Source organism: Rhineura floridana, chromosome 2, assembly GCF_030035675.1.
Source record: "Rhineura floridana isolate rRhiFlo1 chromosome 2, rRhiFlo1.hap2, whole genome shotgun sequence".
Lineage (NCBI taxonomy): Eukaryota > Metazoa > Chordata > Lepidosauria > Squamata > Rhineuridae > Rhineura > Rhineura floridana.
This window is the reverse complement of record NC_084481.1, coordinates 177,953,030-177,972,999: the sequence shown is the minus strand read 5'-3', so window position 1 is coordinate 177,972,999 and position 19,970 is coordinate 177,953,030. Positions and strand designations below refer to the sequence as shown.

The 19,970-nt window shown below is 45.0% G+C and overlaps 1 protein-coding gene across 7 annotated transcripts in view; it reads left to right on the top strand.

The window, feature by feature from the left end:
* STXBP6 (syntaxin binding protein 6) overlaps window positions 1–19,970 on the top strand; it is a 205,574-nt gene that overhangs the window by 83,841 nt on the left and 101,763 nt on the right. The window contains exons 1-2 of one of the 7 annotated variants that reach the window (XM_061611529.1): window positions 8,837–8,889; window positions 9,110–10,911. The exons of 5 other annotated variants lie outside the window; for them this stretch is intronic. In XM_061611529.1, the coding sequence (XP_061467513.1) occupies window positions 9,929–10,624 (696 nt within the window). In that variant the 5' untranslated portion in view covers window positions 8,837–8,889; window positions 9,110–9,928 and the 3' untranslated portion in view covers window positions 10,625–10,911. Of the gene's footprint in view, window positions 1–8,836; window positions 8,890–9,109; window positions 10,912–19,970 lie in introns of those variants that run through there. One more of the 7 variants, XM_061611528.1, reaches the window with a different exon arrangement.

Below are 19,970 nucleotides of genomic sequence, written 5' to 3'. Positions count from 1 at the left end.
AATTTTAATGTCCTTGATTCTTAAGTGTTCATACAGAGATGTTAATGTGGATATAGAGCAGATTTGTCAAAATATGGTGTACCCCTTCAATATTGTAACTGCATTCATTTGAAATCTAGCTTCAGCAGTTCAGTGATTAGTGATTTTATGCTCATTGTCTTATGCTGCTACTCCTCATGCTAGCTGTGGATTTTGCTTTCCATTGTCTCGGTGCTCAAACTGTTCTGAAGCAATAATTGGAATTGGGTCATCCTGTACATGACTTCTACAAAAATAAAAATAGAACTGCACTAGTTATCAATCTTCAACCAGCCCCATTTATCAGAAAAATCTCCTAAAGGCTTCTGCATCAGCAGAACTGAAAAGGAGATGATCCATATTAGTTCTGAGCTATGTACATGTTGACAGTGCCAGAATCTTGATAAACCCGATCTAATTTCCAAGGGCAAAGTGAAAAAAGAATAGGAAATTTTTGTAACTATTTTATGTTCTCAAAATTTCTCTGATCTCTTTTTAAGCGTTACTTGACCCAGCTCTGAACAGCCTTTATTATTTATTTATTTATTTATTGAATTTATTAGTCGCCCATCTAGCTGGTTATCCAGCCACTCTGGGCGACGTACAAAATAAAACATCCAAATACATTTACATTAAAACATTTAAAATCTCACATCCAGTCATTAAAACCTTTTGTGCTGTATCTTAGAACTGCAGTATGACACATAGTATTTTGCTTTCTGTCTGATATGCTGTCACATTCAGAATATTTTCTAAAAAAAAGAGTACTTTTAACCTTTCCCAAACTGACTACCCTCCAGATGATTCCCCCTCTTCTTTGCAGCTTCTAAACAGACTCAACAAAGTTTGAGAACAGATTGAAGGGTGGTGTTGGGGGACTGCAGGAGAAGGGCAAATTGGGGCTGGTTGAAGATCTCATACCTTCCTCTTCTATTAGCTGGATCAAAAGCCCCTCTGTGACTGCAGGGGCACCGGCTGGATTCCACTCTGTGTATTTGCTCACCCATTTTCTTGTTACTTTACCTTGTGAGCAGCCCTTTTGGAAGAGAGGGACTTATTAGTAGAGCTCCCACAGGCAAGCACTTCTTCAGTTCCTGCCATCTTCATGGACTCTGGCATCAGGTGATGGGAAGGACTTCTCCCTGAGACTTTGGGGAGCTGTTGCCAGTGTTGGTAGCCTATATGGGGCTAGGTGGAACTATTTTAGCCTGGCTTGTTTTAGCTAATCAAAGTGACGATTAATCACAGTTTAGTGTTAAGATGACATGCTAAACTAGGAATGGGAAACCTGTGGCCCTCCAGATGTTGTTGGACTTCAACTCTCATCAGCCCCAGCCAGCATGGCCAGCGACCAAGGATTATGGGAGTTGTAGTCCAGCAACATATGGATGGACACAAGCTCCCCATCACTGTGCTAAACCATGGTTAATCTAAAATGGAAACAGAAATTGTTGATTTCATGCCTGCAACAGAGGAGAGGGGAGTGGGAATGTGCAAGCCTGAGGTTCATTCTTGTAATGCTAAACCATGGTTTACCATTGTATCCAAATGTTGCCATTAGATCCTGTTTAAAGAGAGAGAAACTTATATTAGCCAAATATTTTGAAAACACGTTGGATGGTAATTGTTGAAGGTTATAAATGTGGTATGGTGTGATAGTTTAATATTCTGTTGAATAAATGGGAATGTTATCCCATTCTGGCTAGGAACACATAGTAGTCTTTTTGTTTGGAAATTTGGATTCTGAGCTAAAATTATCCTGCTGCTTTATTTCCCTTAAGTAAATTTCATTTATTTATTTATTAAATTTATCTCCTGCCCTTCCTCTCAGAAGGAATTGGCTCAGTTTACCAGCCCTCACTTTAGGTAAGAATAATCCCAGTTCTTTCTGAAGGGCTTTGCATTTTCACAACAGTATTCTCACAGCCAGTGTTACAACTTCAGTGTTCAAAATTCTAGTTAACATGGCATGAGATTGCACCCAGAAGGCCTATCATTTTAAGAATAGCTACAGGAGAAGATCTGCCCAGGGAGTTGAGTACTTTACCATCTGTGTGCTTTTGGTGGCTCCCTGGGCTGCTATTCCTGAGACAGCTGAGGCCCCCTGTAAGTGCTGGAAGAACTGGGACCCTGCCTTCTTACTGGCCAAGATGTTGCCCTTGGCAGAAAGATTTACTCTTGTAGCCTCTTGCATCAGGGGACATAAAATACCAGCACTCCTTGGGCAGCAGGCTTGCTGCTGGTGGGGATGACACCAAAGCGGGGGTTGTTGCATGGGAACCCATTAGGGTGCTACCCCCTTTATATTTTGATTTCAACCAGGAGAATGCTGGATGGTAAGGAGGCCAGAAGGCGGGTGTGTCTTCTGCACAGGGTGAGACCTTGTGCAGTGAATTGTATGATGGAAGAAAGTTGCCAGATGTCCTCAGGAAGAGAGACTGTAATTGGTAGAAGGGTGGCCTTCCCTGCATGTGAGCCAGGGTGGGAGTACAGGTGCTTTTCTGTGGCCGTGTGGGACTGGGTCATGTGTGGTTTTAGTAAAACTGTCAGATACCTTCTGAGATAACTAACTGATCATAGTAGATGTTTTAGTCAGTGGGCTGTTGCCATTTCATCATCATTGTTGTCATCATTTAATTAATTAACTAACTTTATAGCCTGCCCTTTCTCCCAGAAGGAGCACAGGGCAGCAAACAAAAACACTAAAAGCACTCTGAAACATCTTAAAAACAAAAGACTTTAAAACATATTAAAACAAAACATCTTTAAAAACATATTAAAACATAACATCTTAAAAACATCTTTTTTTAAAAAAAAATCTCAAAAAGCATTTCCAACACAGTCACAGACTGGGATAAGGTCTGTACGTAAAAGGCTTGTTGGAACAGAAAGGTCTTCAGTAGGCACGGAAAAGATAAGAGAGATGGCGCCTGTCTAATATTTAAGGGAAGGGAATTCCAAAGGGTAGGTGCCACTATACTAAAGGTCTGCTTCCTATGTTGTGTGAAACTTCCTGATAAGATGGTATCTGCAGGAAGCCTTCACCTGTTGAGTGTAGTGATCGACTGGATATATAAGGGTAAAGCTATCTTTCAGGTATCCTAGTGCCAAGCTGCATAGGGTTTTGTATACCAAAAACAACCTTGAACTTGGCCTGGTAGCTAATAGGCAGTCAGTGCAGTTCTTTCAGCAGCAGAGTACCATATTGGCGATTCCCTGCCCCTATGACCAGTCATGCCACCTCATTTTGCACCAGTTGCAGCTTCCGAACCAACCTCAAGGGCAGCTCCACATACAGTGCATTACAGTAATCCAGCCCGGAGGTTACCAGTGCATGGACAACAGTGGTCAGACTATCCCGGTCCAGAAATAGCTGCAGCTGTCTTACCAGCCAAAGCTGGTAAAAGGCACTCCTAGCCACAGAGGTCACCTGGGCCTCTAATGATAAAGATGGATCCAGGAGCATCTCCAGACTTCAAACCTGCTCTTTCAGAGGGAGTACAACCCCATTCAAAGCAGACTAGCGTGTTGTAAATTGCATGTTGAATGAAAAGTCTTGACTACAATGGAAAAGTGGGAAATTGCACTACTTATTCAAATATGCTTCCAAATACCAGTTGCTGGAAACTGCAGGAGGGAAGAGTGCTCTTTGCACTCAGGTCCTGCTTGTGGGTTACCCTTGGGCAACTGGTTGGCCACTGTGAAAACAAGATGTTGGACTAGGTGGGCCATTGGTCTGATCCAGCAGACTCTTCTTATGATCTTATGCAATAGCTATGTATCAGGTACATCATAGTATTGACATGCTTGTTTAATCTAGGTGTTATAGCTTGGGAGAGCATTTTAAACATCTAGCCTACTGCATATCAGCACATTTTCTAAACACAAGCAATTACAGAGGAATCTACTTCTATTTATAATTCATGCAGTGGAAACTTTAAAGTCCCATTAGTTAAACCACAACAATTATTGCCAATTTTTTCTGTTTGATATCCTGTGAAAACCAGTGCTGTATAATTATTCATTATGTAAACTTTAAAAAAAAAACTGTGTATGATAGTTTAAAAGAAAACACATCCACACTTCTAGCTGGAAAAAAGACCTCTAAATTATATTTTAGAATCGGACAGCAGGAGAGAACAAAATTGCCTTTGTCTTTGGAAATTGCCGCTGCTGGTTTTTTGTGGTATTCTTGTAAAATCCTCAGCAGTATTTAAGAGAGATTTATTGCATCTCTGGATGAAAACATCAACTCAAATGACTTCCCTTTCTTTCTAATGTGTGTCCTGCTATGTGAATATTAATAATAGTGCCAGAGCTTGAAGGTGATCATTATCTCTCAGAGGATGCTAAAACCAATGCATTGGAGGGGGGAGGAGAGAAGACTTAAAGAAAACAATTAAAATGTCTTAAATCTAGACAAAACTTAACAAATTATAAGGACAAAAAAGGCTACTGTTGGCAATGTAGCTTTAAAACTGTAGTTGTCTTAATAATCCATGGTACCAGAGGAAGGAGAGCTTCACTGATCAGAGTAAAGAGTGATCCTATTGAATGAAAAACGTGTTTGTGTTGAGTGTCAGTTTTGTCCTTTTTCACAGAGTATGACTGAACCCTGCCCAAAATAGCTAACCTCTGGCCCTCCAGATGTTGCAGGACAACAATTCTTGTTATCTCTAACCATTTAGCCTTATTGGCTGGGGTGGATGGGATTGTACTTCAGCAATACCTGGAGGGCCACAGGTTAGCCACTCCTGCAATACAGTAATACCTCAGTTTGAGGAATGGTCCAGGAAAGAAGCTCCTTGTAAAAGGAGGCTTTAAAAAGGTGAAAGTGACCAGTTTGCTTTCCTATGGATAAACTTTCAAACCTGTGCCTGTGCTTTAAGGTGAAACTGTGTTTTCTTTCCTATCAATACACTGATAAGCCTGTGCCTTTGCTTTGCTAGGGTGAAACTGACAAGCCTGAGTGCTTTCTTTACATTGAAGAGAACTCTTGCTGGGGAAGGAAGGATCCAATACAATTCAGAGGATGAGGAGAAGGGAAGGGAGAAAGAGGGGGAGTGGGTGGGTGCCGGGTTGGCACCCTTTCAAGCCCCTGTTGAAGCTGCCCCTACCATCTATAAGCGGGTGTAGGGACCTATCGCTATTGTTCCTACCTCTGGTACCAAAGTTTCTGTTAAAGAAGTAATGTCCAGGAACACATCTACTTTGTTAACTGAGGTATTATTGTATGGGAAAAACTCAGTTTAAAAACACAGTAATAGCTTAACCAATGAAGCTATAGATCAGGGATGGGGAAGCAGATGTATTTAGAGCAACTCCCATCAGTCGCAGCCAGTATGGTCAGTGGTCAGACATGATGGGAGTTTTAGTCCCACAACATCTGGAGGGCTGCAGATTTCCCATCCCATCTTTAGATATAGTAGTGATCAAGGCTCCCATCTACAGGTCGCTATCCTACTAAAATGGGGGTTGTGTTGAACTGGATCTGGCACAATCCATGAAATGTCAGAATCAGTGCAATGAAAATGATAGTGGCTGGAGGGTATCCTGAGGGGGATGATTGGAATAAAGATTGTGGTGTACGGCACAATTAAAAGCTATGTGGGATATCCCTGGCAAGCATGAAATTCCCCATTCAGTGAACTGCTGGAAGCACTGCTTCTTAAGCAGTGGAGGGACATTTCTAGACTTATCCCTGATATGTCAGTAAACAGAAAGCCCTAGTACCTATGAGGAGCTATAGTGCTTGATTGGGTCTCTTCACAGCCAAGAATTTTCTAGCTGGTGTTTGTTTTTAACTGTTATGGAAACTAACTCCACCACATAGGTGTTGGTGTGGCATAGTGCTTAGAGTGTTGAACCAGGCCCTGGGAGACCAGGGTCCAAATCCCCATTTGACCTTGAAGGTTACTGGGTGACCGTGGACCAGTCACTGTGTCTTACCCTCACTTACAGGGTTGCTGTGAAGATAAAATGGGGAGAAGGAAACCCATGTATGCCACTTTGAGCTGCTTAGAGGAAAAGTGGGATGTAGATGTAATAAATAAAATAAAATAAAAATGGGTGGAGAAACGTTCTGAGTTTACACTCCCCATTTAAGGGCAATTGCAAGCAACTCATCAGTTCAGGAATAAAATCAGTGTCTGAGCATAAAAGGAACAATGTGGCACCATTTTGTTCTTGTACTTGTGTGACTACAAATATGTGGAGTCCTAGCTTTCACATCAATCACCCTAACTTTGCATTTGATTTCGTGGATTTTTATATTTCATCTCTTTTGTTCATGGACAGCTGCCTGCAGTCCACAGAATTTTGATCCATTGGACTGATGTATCTAAAGGATTTCATTCCAAATGTGCCCACTGGGCAAAAGGTTGGCAACCTCTGGAACAGAGTATAGATCATTGCTAGTTTCTTGGGATGTGCAGTTGTGGCAAGCCAGGAAGCAGAGCCCAACATAAAAGTTATCTGTTAACCTAAGGCAGGAATGGGGAACTCACCCACCCTGGGCTGCATTTCCTCAGGGGTACTAGAGCCAGAGCCCCAATCAAGTCCTGCCCCCTCTCTCACACACTCACATGCTGTCTGTATATTTTTGTTCTCTCTCACTATCCCCAGACAGTAGAGCCCCAATCTAGACTGAAGCCCTACCAAGGGGATATAGGGGGCTTTCATCCCCAGTTGTGGTCCCAGCTCAGATTGGGCCTTGGCACCCCCAGTTTGCATCAGGGAAAAAGCTCACAGTGAGTGGGAGGTTTTTTTTCCTTAAAGCAAATTGTGTGTGGATATATGATTTAGCAGAGGAAAAGGTTAAATCCCCCTTGCATCCCTCCAGGCTAGGGTCCCAATCTGAACCAGCACCCCTCCCTGCAATTGATACCATGACTTTAAGAGTAAGAGAAGTGAGGAGAGGCCCCATGAGCTGCATGTGTTTTGAAGGGCACCAGTTCCCCATTCCTGATAAAATATTTACAGCTTTTTAAAAAAGAGAGTCTGTGAGGGAGAGGAAACAGCCTTTCCCCTTGCTTCTCTGGTCCAGTAGCAATCCCAAAATGGCTCAGGTTCTCTGCCTTCACCTCGTTAGTCAAAACCCTCATTGTGAGCCATATAGTACTTGAGCCAATAAAAGGAGCTACCTGCCACATTTGCACCCCTGATAACCCTTTAATTAGGGAACTCCAGATTGAGGAAGTGCCAAATGAAAAGTTGTGGGCCAGCTGTAGTTCCTGTGTATTCTGTGTCTCGGCTATTCTGTTTGTTACATTGGAGAACTGCCTGCCATAGACTGGCTTCAGCATCTATTGAATCCGTTACAACAGTGGTGGAGAGCCTCTGGCCTCTGGGCCAAGCTACATGTACCTGTTCTACACCACAGTCAGGTGTGGGGCAGGTAAATACAAAGCTGATTACATATGCCTGAAAAGCCCTGTGCCTTTTGAAGGCACCGACAATCAGTGGATTGCTGACTCTTGCAAAATCCTGTGATTAACAGGGTAAAAATGGCTTGCAGGGGGTGGGGGACCATAGCATCCAGCCCTCCAGCTGGAAACAGTTCCCCATCCCCACCCCATGAGATTACCCATCTACAATCCACGTTGCTTTCAGCGTGTTGAGGTGCTGCCACCGACTCCTTTTTTCCAATCTCTCGCTTATTCAGTTAACAACATGGGTCCCTAGCTTCATGACCACTTTTGCTGGGAACCTAAGCATGGCCCACATTGTCTTGATGTGGAGACCCTTCTGTTTATTATCTTTTATATACATATACTGTACAATGGACTGTTCTAGCACTTAAACGCTGGTGGATAATGTAAGCACTTAGAATGGGATGCACCACTAGCTATTCCCATACAGTTTCAGCAATCTACTGCTACATCAACACTGCAGCATCTTAACACCTGGGGCAAATGCTATTAGGACACAAGTTTAATAGCACAGCTTGAAATTGTACTTGTCCTTTTAAACAGTGTTGTAAAAAATACAATGCTCCAGTATATAAACTAGCTATTGATGCTGCCTGATTGTTAAACGGTGCAAGAGGAGGCTATTTAAGGGGGGAGGAATTATGCCAAAGCTTCTTGTCTTGCATTCTTATCTTGACTTTGAAGATTGTCATGCTGTAGCTGTAGGGCTCCGATAGGAAAGAAAAAAGTTCTGACCTCAGACAGTCATGGCATGTAATACAAATGTGCAGTTCAGCCCAACCCTGACAAACAATGATAAATTGTTCTAATCCTGCACTTCCTATCCCCACCCGTTCAGAATTGGCCTCTGCTGACCCCAGTGATGTGATAAATAAGGATGACGACGAACAGAGAAAGCTGAGACAGAAGAGACTAATGCTTCACTCCCTGGCCAATGTTCTTTAGAAAAAAATGGAGCTATTCCCACCCTCCTGCTTCAAATGGAATAAAAATGCTGTTTGACACCATGCATAGATATATTAGAAAACATGCTGAAATGCATGTTAGAAAATTTGCAGCACAATTGGTACAAAAGAAAGATAAATGCCCTTCTTTTAAAATATTACTGTCACTTTGCTAAATTCAGCAGAACAAAAAAACGTAATTGTTTTATAAGTTAAGTGGTTATATAGTTTAGCAGCAAAGAGTATTGAGCTGTGAGCCAGGAAGTTCTTGGTTCAAATATTACTAGATAGTCTTAGGCAAGTGACTGTTCCCTCAGCCTCAGGCCCCCATCAGTAGTATGAAAGGCTCATTTGTCCATGCCTTCTCTCTCTCTGCCTTTTAGAAGGCATGCAAAAACTCTTTTTTTCCAGAGAGCATTTGCCTTGTCTGAATTTTAAGCTTCATTGCTGTGTTTACTGGCTTGCTGTTGATTTTTCTGGCCTGTGGTGTTTTGCAGGTAGGCTTTTTTTGGGTTATATGAATGCTCCATAGTAGAACTCAGGCGTTGCCCTTCATGTGATTAATGGCAGAAGAGGGGTTGGTGTGGTCCTGCTCTGCTATTTCCCTTGCATAGTTGTTAATTGTGTAACAAGGGAATGCCTGAAATGGGCTAGTGTGTCTTATTTTATGGTACTTTATTATTATTTTCTGTTTGTATCCTGCCTTTCTTCTGTCAGAAAATCCAAGGCAACATGGGACTTCCCAGGAGGATCCCTTCGCCTGTGCAGCCTCTGAGATGGCTCCCGTCTTGGATGGAACTTTTTCAGTTTTAAATCCAGTCAGAAGGGTCTTTTTTGACTGGGGATAATTTCTTCCAGATAAGGAAGAAACGTGAGATTTCCCACACAGCTTTGTTGTGATTGTTGGAGATTGGAACTCGTCAGAATTGTCTGTGAAAGAAGGTCTTCCAGCAGCTCGGACGGAGCGAGGATTTCCAGCTAGCTCAGCTGAAAAAGTGACCTGTTTTTTTTTCTTTAAAGAAAAATGGCCTAACAGGCAAGTATTCTCCTGTCTACACTTATTACTTTCTTATCTACACAGCTAAAGAGATTTGTCAAAGAACCAGCAATTAAGAAAACCTGGGTGAGCCAAGACTTTCCTTCTCTTTTACTCACGGAACTAAGGGGGAAGAAAATAAAAATAGCCTATCTTTTTTTATTGCAAAAAGCTGACATGGAAAATAGCATTATAAAGATTACAACGGATGAGGGTTTTCTTTTTGATTTATAAGACTTTTGTGTAATATATGTCTGGGACTATTTTTTCTGATCTACTTTTTTTTTGACGAATCTGCTCATTTTTTCTGCTACTAGTTATTTGGACGCTGTGAACTAAAGCTGTTTTTGCACTCCTGGGCATATAAGAGATAAGGGCTGTCTAGAGTGTGACGCCAGTTGGTTTGAAAGATTAACTCCTTTGTAACTGGATAAAGAAATAAACTGCTCTTTGCTTGGGACATTGAAAATTGAAGGAGTTTTGTTCCTTTGGCTTTAAGAATGACAATTAAGAAGATTATGGATGTACAAGAAGGGACTTTATCTTTAGACATGTTTCAGAAAATAATGAATGGGATTAACTCAATAAAACAAGAACTGAGAAATAATAGTCAAGCGTTGAGAATTGAATTTGACGAAATGAGACAGGAGCTGAAAGAAATTCAGGATTCTATGAGAAAGGAGAATAAAGATGGATCTGGAAAACCAAAAAAGGATGAAAGAGAAATTAAAGGCAAGGTTCAAACTATGGAGATTGGATTAAATATGGATATGGAAAAAGATTTGGATTTCCTGGCTGTGATGGATCCTGGAGACAAATATTACGGTTTGGAACTCAGCGCTGTCCCTGAAGGAATTGAAGAGATTGGAGATAAAGATATTATCGGTTCAAAAAAATTCCTGGACTGGAAGGATTTGATGGAACTTGAAATGGAGAAAGCTAACAGAATTAATCCCTGTTTTGTGTCAATGGAAAAATCTTCAAGAGATGTGCTAGTGTATCATATAAAAAAGAGGAACAGAGATGCGGCTTTGCAACAATACTTCAGTGATATGTTCGGAACTGATGGCAAGAAAATATCTGTGAAAAAGGAAATTCCTATCAGACTCTTATTATATGACTATGACAGCAAGATTATTGGGCGCGTAAAGATGGAAGATGGAACCAATACGGATAATGGAAGAAGAGCGATTTGAAATTACTGGACTTAGTAGACTTGATGAGTTGGATTAATTGACATGTTTATCTAGAAAAAAATTGATGGACATATATCTCAAGGATTGGAAACTTCTCTTTGACTTTTTGTGGAAGAATAAAATGATATGATGTTAATGAGATTTGTAACCAATTAAGATAACCGCTGGAGGAAGGTGATTTTATAATCTATCAAGATACAGGCTTGTTATATATTATAGACTTATAGCTGAACTACGACAAATCGGAAGTCAATTTTTTAATATATTTTTTTCTTTTTATTGTATTAGTTATGGATTTGTGTTTTTTCTTTTTGTATTGTTTTGGTTTTGAAAATTTGAATAAAAATTAATTGAAAAAAAAAAAAGAAAATCCAAGGCAACATGCATCAGTGAAGTGGTAGCCTCTTGTGCCTTCGAACCATACTCTGGGACACTGTTAATGTAAACCATTTGGAGAACTTTTGCTGGAGAGTGGTATGTAAATTTTAGCAGCATGAATAGTGATAATCAGCTGCTTTGTAGAGCAGTTGTAACACTCTTCATGTGTTACTTGCACAAACGGGCAAAATGGGTGGGGCACTGCATGTTCAGCCATGTATCTTGAGCACCATGCATCTCCTCCTGTCCTCTACATGTTGAGAGAGAACTTCTGAGGGTAGCCATTGGTGTAGGCTCTCTGCATGATTTAAAATCCTCTTCTTCCAAGGTTTTAAATCATGCAGGAGGCGGAAGACGGAAAAGGCTCCCCACTTCAGACATTATCCCTGAATATGTGTGGTGGCATGAAATGGTGAGCATCTTGGAAGCAGGGCTTGGGAGCTGGGTTGCAGAGACAGGACAGGGATCTTGTTGGTGTACCATTCACCCTATTGCCCAACAACCTCCCTGACTGAAATGACAGAGGAAGTCTCTGGTGTGGTGTTGGAGAATCCCAGGAACTAGTTCTGGGGGACTTCAATATCCATGCCGATTCTGCCTTGTCTGGGTTGGATCAGGATTTCATGGCTACCATGTCAGTCATGGGCCTGTCACAGTACAAGTGCACCTAACACATATTGCAGGTCTGTTTTTGCTACAGAGGAGGCTGGAAAGAATCCCGTAGTTGTGGGAGGGTGAGTATCACCCCTTTGACATAGATGGATCACTCCCTGGTGAGGTTTGGATTGGCAGTGACTGATTCTGGCCCCCTGTGGGGTTGGAGGACCAGTTAAATCAGTCCATCCCCATAGATTGAGGGATTTCTGAATGCTCTGGGGAATTTTCCAGGTGACATAGCTGATGCTCCTGCTGAGGCCCTAGTTTCACTGTTGGATAGTAAGATGGAGAGGGCCATTGACAGGATACCTCTGAAGCACCCTCTCCTGCCACGGGTGGGGGAGGCTCCTCGGTTTTCTGAGGAGTTCTAGGCGATGAAGCGGGCTGGCCAGAACACAGGTTGCAGAAGTCCCATTGCAAATCTGACTGAATAGAGCAGCCTTTCCCAACCAGTGTGCCTCCAGATGTTGTTGGACCACAACTCCCATCTTTCCTGACCATTGGCAATGCTGGCTGAGGCTGATGGGAGTTGTGGTCCAACAACATCTGGAGGCACACTGGTTGGGAAAGGCTGGAATAGAGGTATGAGTACACAGCCGTTCCTACCATAGGGCAGTGGCAGCAAACATATATCTCCTGGCCTCTGTTGCAGCTTTGGTGAATTGCCCAGCAGAGCTGTTTAGGGTAGTAAAACAGTTGGTCTAGACCAGTTTTGTGCCATTGGCAATGGATTAGTCATTGCTGTGAGAGATTTGCTAATCACTTTGAGGGCGATATCACTCAGATCTGAGTTGAACCTGATACCAAAACTGCTTCAGGTCCATTAGAGGTTCCTGGAGCACCATCAAATTTCACTGTGTGGAATCAGTTTCAGTTGTTGCAGTCCAAAGATTGGACAGGACGCTGGTGGTGGTGAGACCGGCAGTGTGCCCTCTTTATCCCTGCCCATCATGGCTGATGAAATCTAGTAAGAGAGGACTGACTGGATGAGTCCAGGGAGTGGTTAATGCCACTTTACAGGAGGGAGTCGTACCTGCTTCTTTGAGACCCCTCTTGAAGAGGTTCTCCCTGGATCCAGAGGTTTTAGAAAACTACTGTCCAATCTCTAATATTCCTTTCCTGAGCAAGGTGGTCAAGAGGATGATGGCCAGCCAGCTGCAGGAATGCCTGGAGGAAGCAGACTAGATCCATTCCTGTCTGGTTTCAGGCCTGGGTTTGGTATCAAAACAGCCTTGGTCACCCTGATTGATTACCTTTACTAGGAGACAGATAGGGCCAATCCGATTCTGTTAGTTCTCCTTGACTTCTCAGCGGCTTCTGGTACTACTGGCTGTGAGGCCCTTCTGGAGCGACACAAGGAGGTGGGAGTTGGAGGAACTGTATTACAGTAGTTCTGTTCCCACTTGGATGGTTGCTACCAGAAAGTAGTATTAGGAGACTGTTGCTCGGCCCCATGGTTTTTGAATTGTGGGGTCCCACAAGGGTCTATTCTGTTTCCTATGCTATTCGACATCTCTGTAAAACCATTCAGAACTGTCATCCAGGGATTTAGAGTATGGTGCAATCAGTATGCTGATGACACACAGCTCTATCTCTCCATTCCCCAGAGGTTCCTGGAGGACAGTCATTGGCCTTGGGAATGGTGCCTCCCTCTGGGTCAGCAGGCAGGGTCCACTTCAGATGACTTTGCTGTGGGGGAGGGGACATCCTGCTCTCTCCAGATCGGCCCTGCTTGCTGCAACGTTCGGTTGGGTCCTGCTGAGCTCCATAAGCTCAGCAGTTTCAGTTTTAAAACTTCACCCTTTTATCATTTTTTTCTCTTTCTTCTTCTGCCCTCCCTTTCCCCCCCGCCAGGCGTCCTTAGGTTAGCGCAGGGGCAGGGATTCACTTAGGTGCATCGGCGCGAGGAGGGAGACTTTTTGCAGCGGGACGCATCTCTTCCTCTCAGAGGCTCAACTGCTACCCGGACAAGTGGTGGCTGCTGCTGTGCCGATGAGACTTTTCCCCTGACCGCACTTTGAGTGGAGAAGCTCAATTTCTCAGCTGCGGAAGGAAGATCAGTTTTATCAGCCCCCCCCAACACTCACCATAAGATCAGGTGTATTCCCTGTACTTCCTTGGCCACTATGCCCTTCACCCAATGCAGGAATTTAGGGAACTCTTATTCCCCTGGGAAAAGCAAAAAATCATCACTCACCTCCTCCATTTGCTGGTTGCACGTGTTTGGTGCCAAAACCTGGCCACACCCCTCCTGGCCAGCCAGATAAGGCTGTGGCTGGAGGCCTCAGGCTCCTCCGAGAGGAAGCCTAGATCCGCCTCCTCCATGGCACCTCTGTGCATTGCGACCCAGTTCCTTACAGCCCAATGCCCCCCACTTGTGAAAAGAAAATGAGGAAGCCTTCCTAGAAGAGGGCTCAGGCAAAGAGGAGGGTGAGCTAGGTCCCCTTCCCCAGTTTCTTCCTCCTCTTCCTCCCCCTTCTCCTCCCACCATTCCCCCCTCTCATCTTTCCAGTCATCCCCAGAGCCAAAGAAGAGCCACGGCAAGGGCCACAAATGCTCTTCTAAGTCTAAACACAAAACCAAGGGGGAAAGGGTTAAGAAAAAGAGACATAGTAAGGCAGTGGTGACTTTGGGGCTACTTTCAGATTCAGAGGGGCAGTATTCGTCGGAGAACATGGAGGAGGTGGAGCTTTCAGAGGAAGAGCTGGAAGCCCCGCCTTCCAAGGGCAGGCTTTTCCGGGCTGAATTTTTTCCACCCTTAGTAGCTAAGGCTAGGCGGATCCTGGAACTCGCTGAAGAAAATGAGAAGAACCTGGAAATGTCAACACCCTCTACTTCAAAAGGTTCCAGATCTGCTTTTCCGGGGGGTCGACCATGAATGGCCAGCCTTCCCTTTCCAGATTCCTTTCATGTTTTGTGGAAGCAGGAATGGGCGAATCCCACAAAACATAAACCAACACGGGCTTGTTGACAAGCACTACTCCTTCCCAGTCAAAGTGATGGAACAGTTGAGAACTCCCGCTGTGGACCCACCCGTGGCTGCCTTATCTTCATCATCAATCATTCCGTCGGAGGGAGAAGGGGGCCCCAGAGACTCTTGCGACAAGCATGTGGAAGTGGCACTGAGAAGGGACTTTGAAGTGGAGGCAGCTGCATTCCGGGCTTCTGCAGCTACATCAATGATGGCAAGGGCTTGCATGCTCTGGGCAGAGGAGCTCGCGTCCAGAGAGGATGTTCCCAAAGACATTAAGGACGGGCTGAAGAAAATCTCTATAGCATCAGACTTTCAAGCAGATGCTTCCAGGGATGCCCTGCAGTTCAATGCTACAGCAATGGCAGCCAGCACAGTAGCACATCGGAACGTCTGGCTACGAAGCTGGGAGGTGGATCCTGGCTCCCAGAGTCATTTGGCAAGTTACCCCTTTAGAGGGTCCAGGTTATTTGGGGACCCTCTGGATAAGGTGCTGGTGGAAACAAGAGACAAACAGAAAGCCCTCCCGAATGCCAAGAAGAATGACCGCAAGTACAGGCAGCAACAATCCTTTCGGAACTTCAGACCTTATAGCAAACAGCATTCCTCTGGAGGCTACATGCTGGGGGAAGTTGGACAAACCTTCAGGAGCATCCATCTCACACACGACACACCACCTACTCTTCTGGAAACAAATTCCAGAAAGGAGCAAAGAAGGACCAGTCGCTATGACGCCACATCTCCAGTCCCACAGGGAGCCATTGGGGGCAGGCTTCTTCAGTTTGTACACGTGTGGGCAGAAACAACAACAGACAGATGGGTTCTCAAAACTGTTTCTTACAGATACTCCTTGGAGTTCTCCAAACAACCAAGGGAGAGATTCATAGCCACACCAAGGTCCAGGAATCCACACAAACATCAGAACTTTACAGTGGCCATCAGTCACCTATTGGCGATACAAGCAATAGAACATGTCCTGAGTCAGGAACAGGGGAAGGGGGTGTATTCCATTTTCTTTCTAGTTTTGAAAAAAAAATGGGAGTACCAGAGCGATACGTGATCTCAAGTGGCCTACAAATGCTTCCGGATGGAAACGCTAAAGTCCATCTCGGAGGTCATCTGTCAGAATGACTGGATGACGTCCATAGATGTGTCAGAGGCATATCTTCATATTCCTATCCACAGGGAGCACAGAAGATTCCTGCGCTTCTCCTACGGTCAGAGCCATTTTCAGTACAGGGCACTTCCCTTTGGGCTCACCTCCTCCCCCAGGATTGTCACAAAGGTCCTGGTGGCTCTGGTGGCGCATCTGAGAACGCTGGAGGTGAGGGTACACCCTTATCTAGACAACCTACTGGTCAGGGCACCATCAAGAGTTCAGTGCCAGAAGGATGTGGAAACCAATCTGGAGTGCCTTCAGAGGCATGGGTTTGTGGTAAACTTGGACAAGAGCATGTTGGTACCATCACACGTGATTTCGCATCTGGGGGTGGTGATAGACTCAAGGAACTTCCGGCTCAGTGAAGAGAGGGTCTCCAAGATTCAGACTCTTAACGCAGAAGGCGTTCGCATTGGAGTCAGCAGACTTGATGACATTAGCCAAGCTACAAGGCATACTGGTATCCTGTCAGGACTTAGTAAGCTGGTCCCGGTTCCACTCCTGCCCATTACTCCAAAGGTTAATTCCATTTCAACTCCAGATCTCCCAGTCGAAACACATGTTGATATCAGTTTCACCAACCCTACGCCAACAATTGAGGTGGTGGCTGGACTGACACAGGGGGTGAGTCTACACTCCCCAGTTCACAAAGTGGTGATGACGGACACCAGCATGTTGGGCTGGGGAGCACACTTGGAGACACATGTGGCTCAAGGTACATGGTCGACCAGCGAAACCAAACAAAGCATCAGCTGGCTAGATCTTTGGGCAGTGAAGCTAGCTTTGCTGACTTTTGCTCTGCACATCCGAGGCTGCTATGTTCTTCTTCGGACCGACAGCATTTCTTCGAAAGCATATCTCAATCATCAGGGAGGGACCAGGTCGAGGACCCTGATGGAAGAGGCACAGCACATCTTCAACTGGGCAGAGCTACACCTGTGGGCGGAACATGTGGCGGGACTTCAGAATGTGAAGGCGGACTGGCTTAGTCAGACCATGATCTCCAACTTGGAGTGGCAGTTGCATCCGGAGGTTTTTCACCAGGTGACCAAGCGTTTTGGTTGCCCGATCATCCACCTCTTTGCAGATACTCACAATGCCCAGGTAGTCCGGTTCTTCTCTCAGTATCAGACCCAAAGGACACAGGGAGTGGATGTCTTAGTGGTGGATTGGCCGGAGGGCTTACTGTATGCCTTTCCCCCCTTCAATCTCTTACTACAAACATTCAGGAGAATCGGAATGTTGAGGGCAGAGGTGATTCTGATAGCACCCTTTTGGCCAAGAAGGCCATGGTTCCCAGAAATAATGCACCTGGCCTGAAGGAGACCATGGATGCTGCCTCACAGGGAGGACCTGTTGAGGCAGGGCCCAGTGGTTTATCCCAGGCCAGAACTCTTTCAACTGACAGCATGGCGGTTGAGCGGCTCTGGTTGAAGGAGCTGGGTTTTTCAGGGGCTGTGTTGGATACTTTACTAGCCTCCAGAAAGGCTTCAACTAACCAGACTGTTCTACATGGTGGGTCTTCCTTATCTGGTGTCAGGTGAGGGGGAGGGACCCATCTTCCAGGAACATTGCAGATATCCTGGGGTTTCTGCAGTCAGGTTTGGACCAACACAATTAAACAACAGGCAGCAGCCATTAGCAGTATTTTAGGATGCAGGTGAGATTTTTTAGTTTCTTCACATCCACTCTTTAAACGGTTTATCAGGGGGATGGGCCTGAGGAATCCCCCGGTGGTCCATCGTTTCCCCTCATGGAACCTCAATTGGGTCCTTACGGTGCTCAAGGGTCCTCCTTTTGAACCACTAGCCACGTGCAGTTTAAAGTTACCCTGAAGACAGTGTTCCTGGTGGCAATTACCTAGGCTCGGCGGATGTCAGAGCTCAGGGCTCTCTCTTCTGATGCTCAGTTGTGTATCTTTCACACGGGTAGGGTGTTCTTGAGGACAGACCCCTCCTTCATTCCTAAAATCAACTCGCTCTTTCACAGGGCTCAGGAGGTGGTTTTGCTGTCATTTCCCCCAAATCCTTCTTCCCCTAAGGAGAAGGCATGGCACACTCTGGATGTGTGTAGGGCTCTGCCTTTCTACCTGGACAGGACGTCAGGGTTTAGAAAATTGGAAGCACTGTTTGTATCTTTTGGAGGGACCTCCCAAGGAGGCAAGGCTTCCCCCTCCTCAATTTCCTGCTGGCTTAAGGAGGCGATAGTTCAAGCCTACCAGTCTTTGGGAAAATCTCCCCCTGGGGGTTTAACAGTATATTCTTTGAGGGGGGCTTCTACATCAGCAGTATACAAGGGTAGCTTTCCCATACTAGACATTTGTAGGGCAGCAAGATGGGCTTCTGTTCACACCTTCGCTAGACACTATAAAGTTGATTCGTGGGCCTCTGTTGATGCAGCCTTCGGGTGGAGAGTCTTGCAGAGGGTGGTTAAGATGTGACCTGCATTACTGGAATCCCACCCTGTTTAAGGGCTCTGGTATGTCCCAAGGCCAATGATTGGCCTCCAGAAACCTCTGGGGGAAAATGGAAACTCTTACCATAAATTTCTATTCCCCAGGGTTCCTGGAGGACAATCCCTGATGCTTCATTCTGGGGTTTTCGGTCTATGCAGGTAGGGGGTTAGTGGCTTCTGCCAGCGTCCTACATGTGGGGTGGTAGTTAGGGCCACCTAGGGATTTCCTGGCAATTTCTACTCCTCTCTTCAGTTTCTGTTCAAGTCAGGAAACGTCAGAAGGATGGACTCTGACACTCAAGTCAGGTGATCTGGGTTTGTGTGAAGGGGTGATCTTGCTTGTCCAGCCGGTCTGGAGAGAGCAGGATGGCCCCTCCCCTAGGGTGAAGTCATCTGAAGTGGACCCTGCCTGCTGACCCAGAGGGAGGCGCCATTCCCAAGGCCAATAACTGTCCTCCAGGAACCCCCGGGAATAGAAATTCACGGTAGGAATTTCCATGTTTCCATTGCAATCAGGAGATGCTGTGAAAGTGTTGGACCAGTGTCTGGAAGCAGTGATGGAGTGGATGGGGGCCAATCAACTGAGGCTGAATCTTGATAAGATGAAGATGCTGTGGATGGGAATTAGATGTAGATTATTTTAGAGGAGGTTGTACTCCCCCTGAAGGAACGGTCATAGCCTGCACGTGCTCCTGCATGTGTCACTGGAGTTTCAAGTGGTTTCATTGGCTAGGAGTGCCTATTTATTTATTTATTTATTTATTTCATTTATATACCGCCCCATAGCCAAAGCTCTCTGAGCGATTTACAAAAATTAAAAACATTGAACATTAAAAACAAATATACAATTTTTAAAACCATACAAAGTTTAAAACCATGAAGCACAGATAAACAAGGCAAAAGACCTGGAGTCAGAGCTCAGCACATGCTGTTAGAATGCCTGGGAGAAAAGGAAAGTCTTGATCTGGCACCAAAAAGATAACAATGTTGACCCAGCTTGGGCTTGCTTGCCAGCTATGGTCATTCCTGGATTGGGATAGCCTGGCCTCAGTTGTCCATGCTCTAGTGACCTCCTGTCTGGACTACTGTAATGTGCTCCGTGTGGGGCAGACCTTGAAGTTAGTGCTGAATGCATCTGTTAGGTTGGTAAGTGGGGCAGTTCGATGGGACCATGTATCACCAGTCCTGAAGGCACTGCACTGGCTGCCAGTGAGCTACTGGGCCCAATTCAAGGTATTAGTACTAGCATACAAGGCTCTGAATGACTTGGGACTCAAGTACCTAAAAAACCCCATCTTCCCCAGTATCAACCATCTTGGAACCTACGATCATCAGGGGAAGCCCTGCTGGTTGTGCCACCACTGGAGGCTGCCCAGTTGGCACTGACCCATGGCAGGGTGTTCTCGGTGCTGGTCCCCCATTTGTGGAATGCCCTCCCTGATGTGCATCAAGTCTCCCTCACTATTAACTTTTAGCAGAAATTTAAAATATTCCTGCTTTCCCAGGCATTTGATGGCTGAAAGCCCTGTCCCTAGCAGCCCAGAAATTATTAGTTTGAGAGTAAGTGGTTGCTTTTAGGAGATTTCACTGTTTTTAGAAAGTTGCTTTTAATTGTTTTAGAAGGCTGCTTTTTAACTGTTTTTAGAAGTTTTAATTGTATTTTTTATTGATATGTTTGCTGCCCTGGGCTTCTTCGGAGGAAGGTGTAGAATATACATTTAATAATA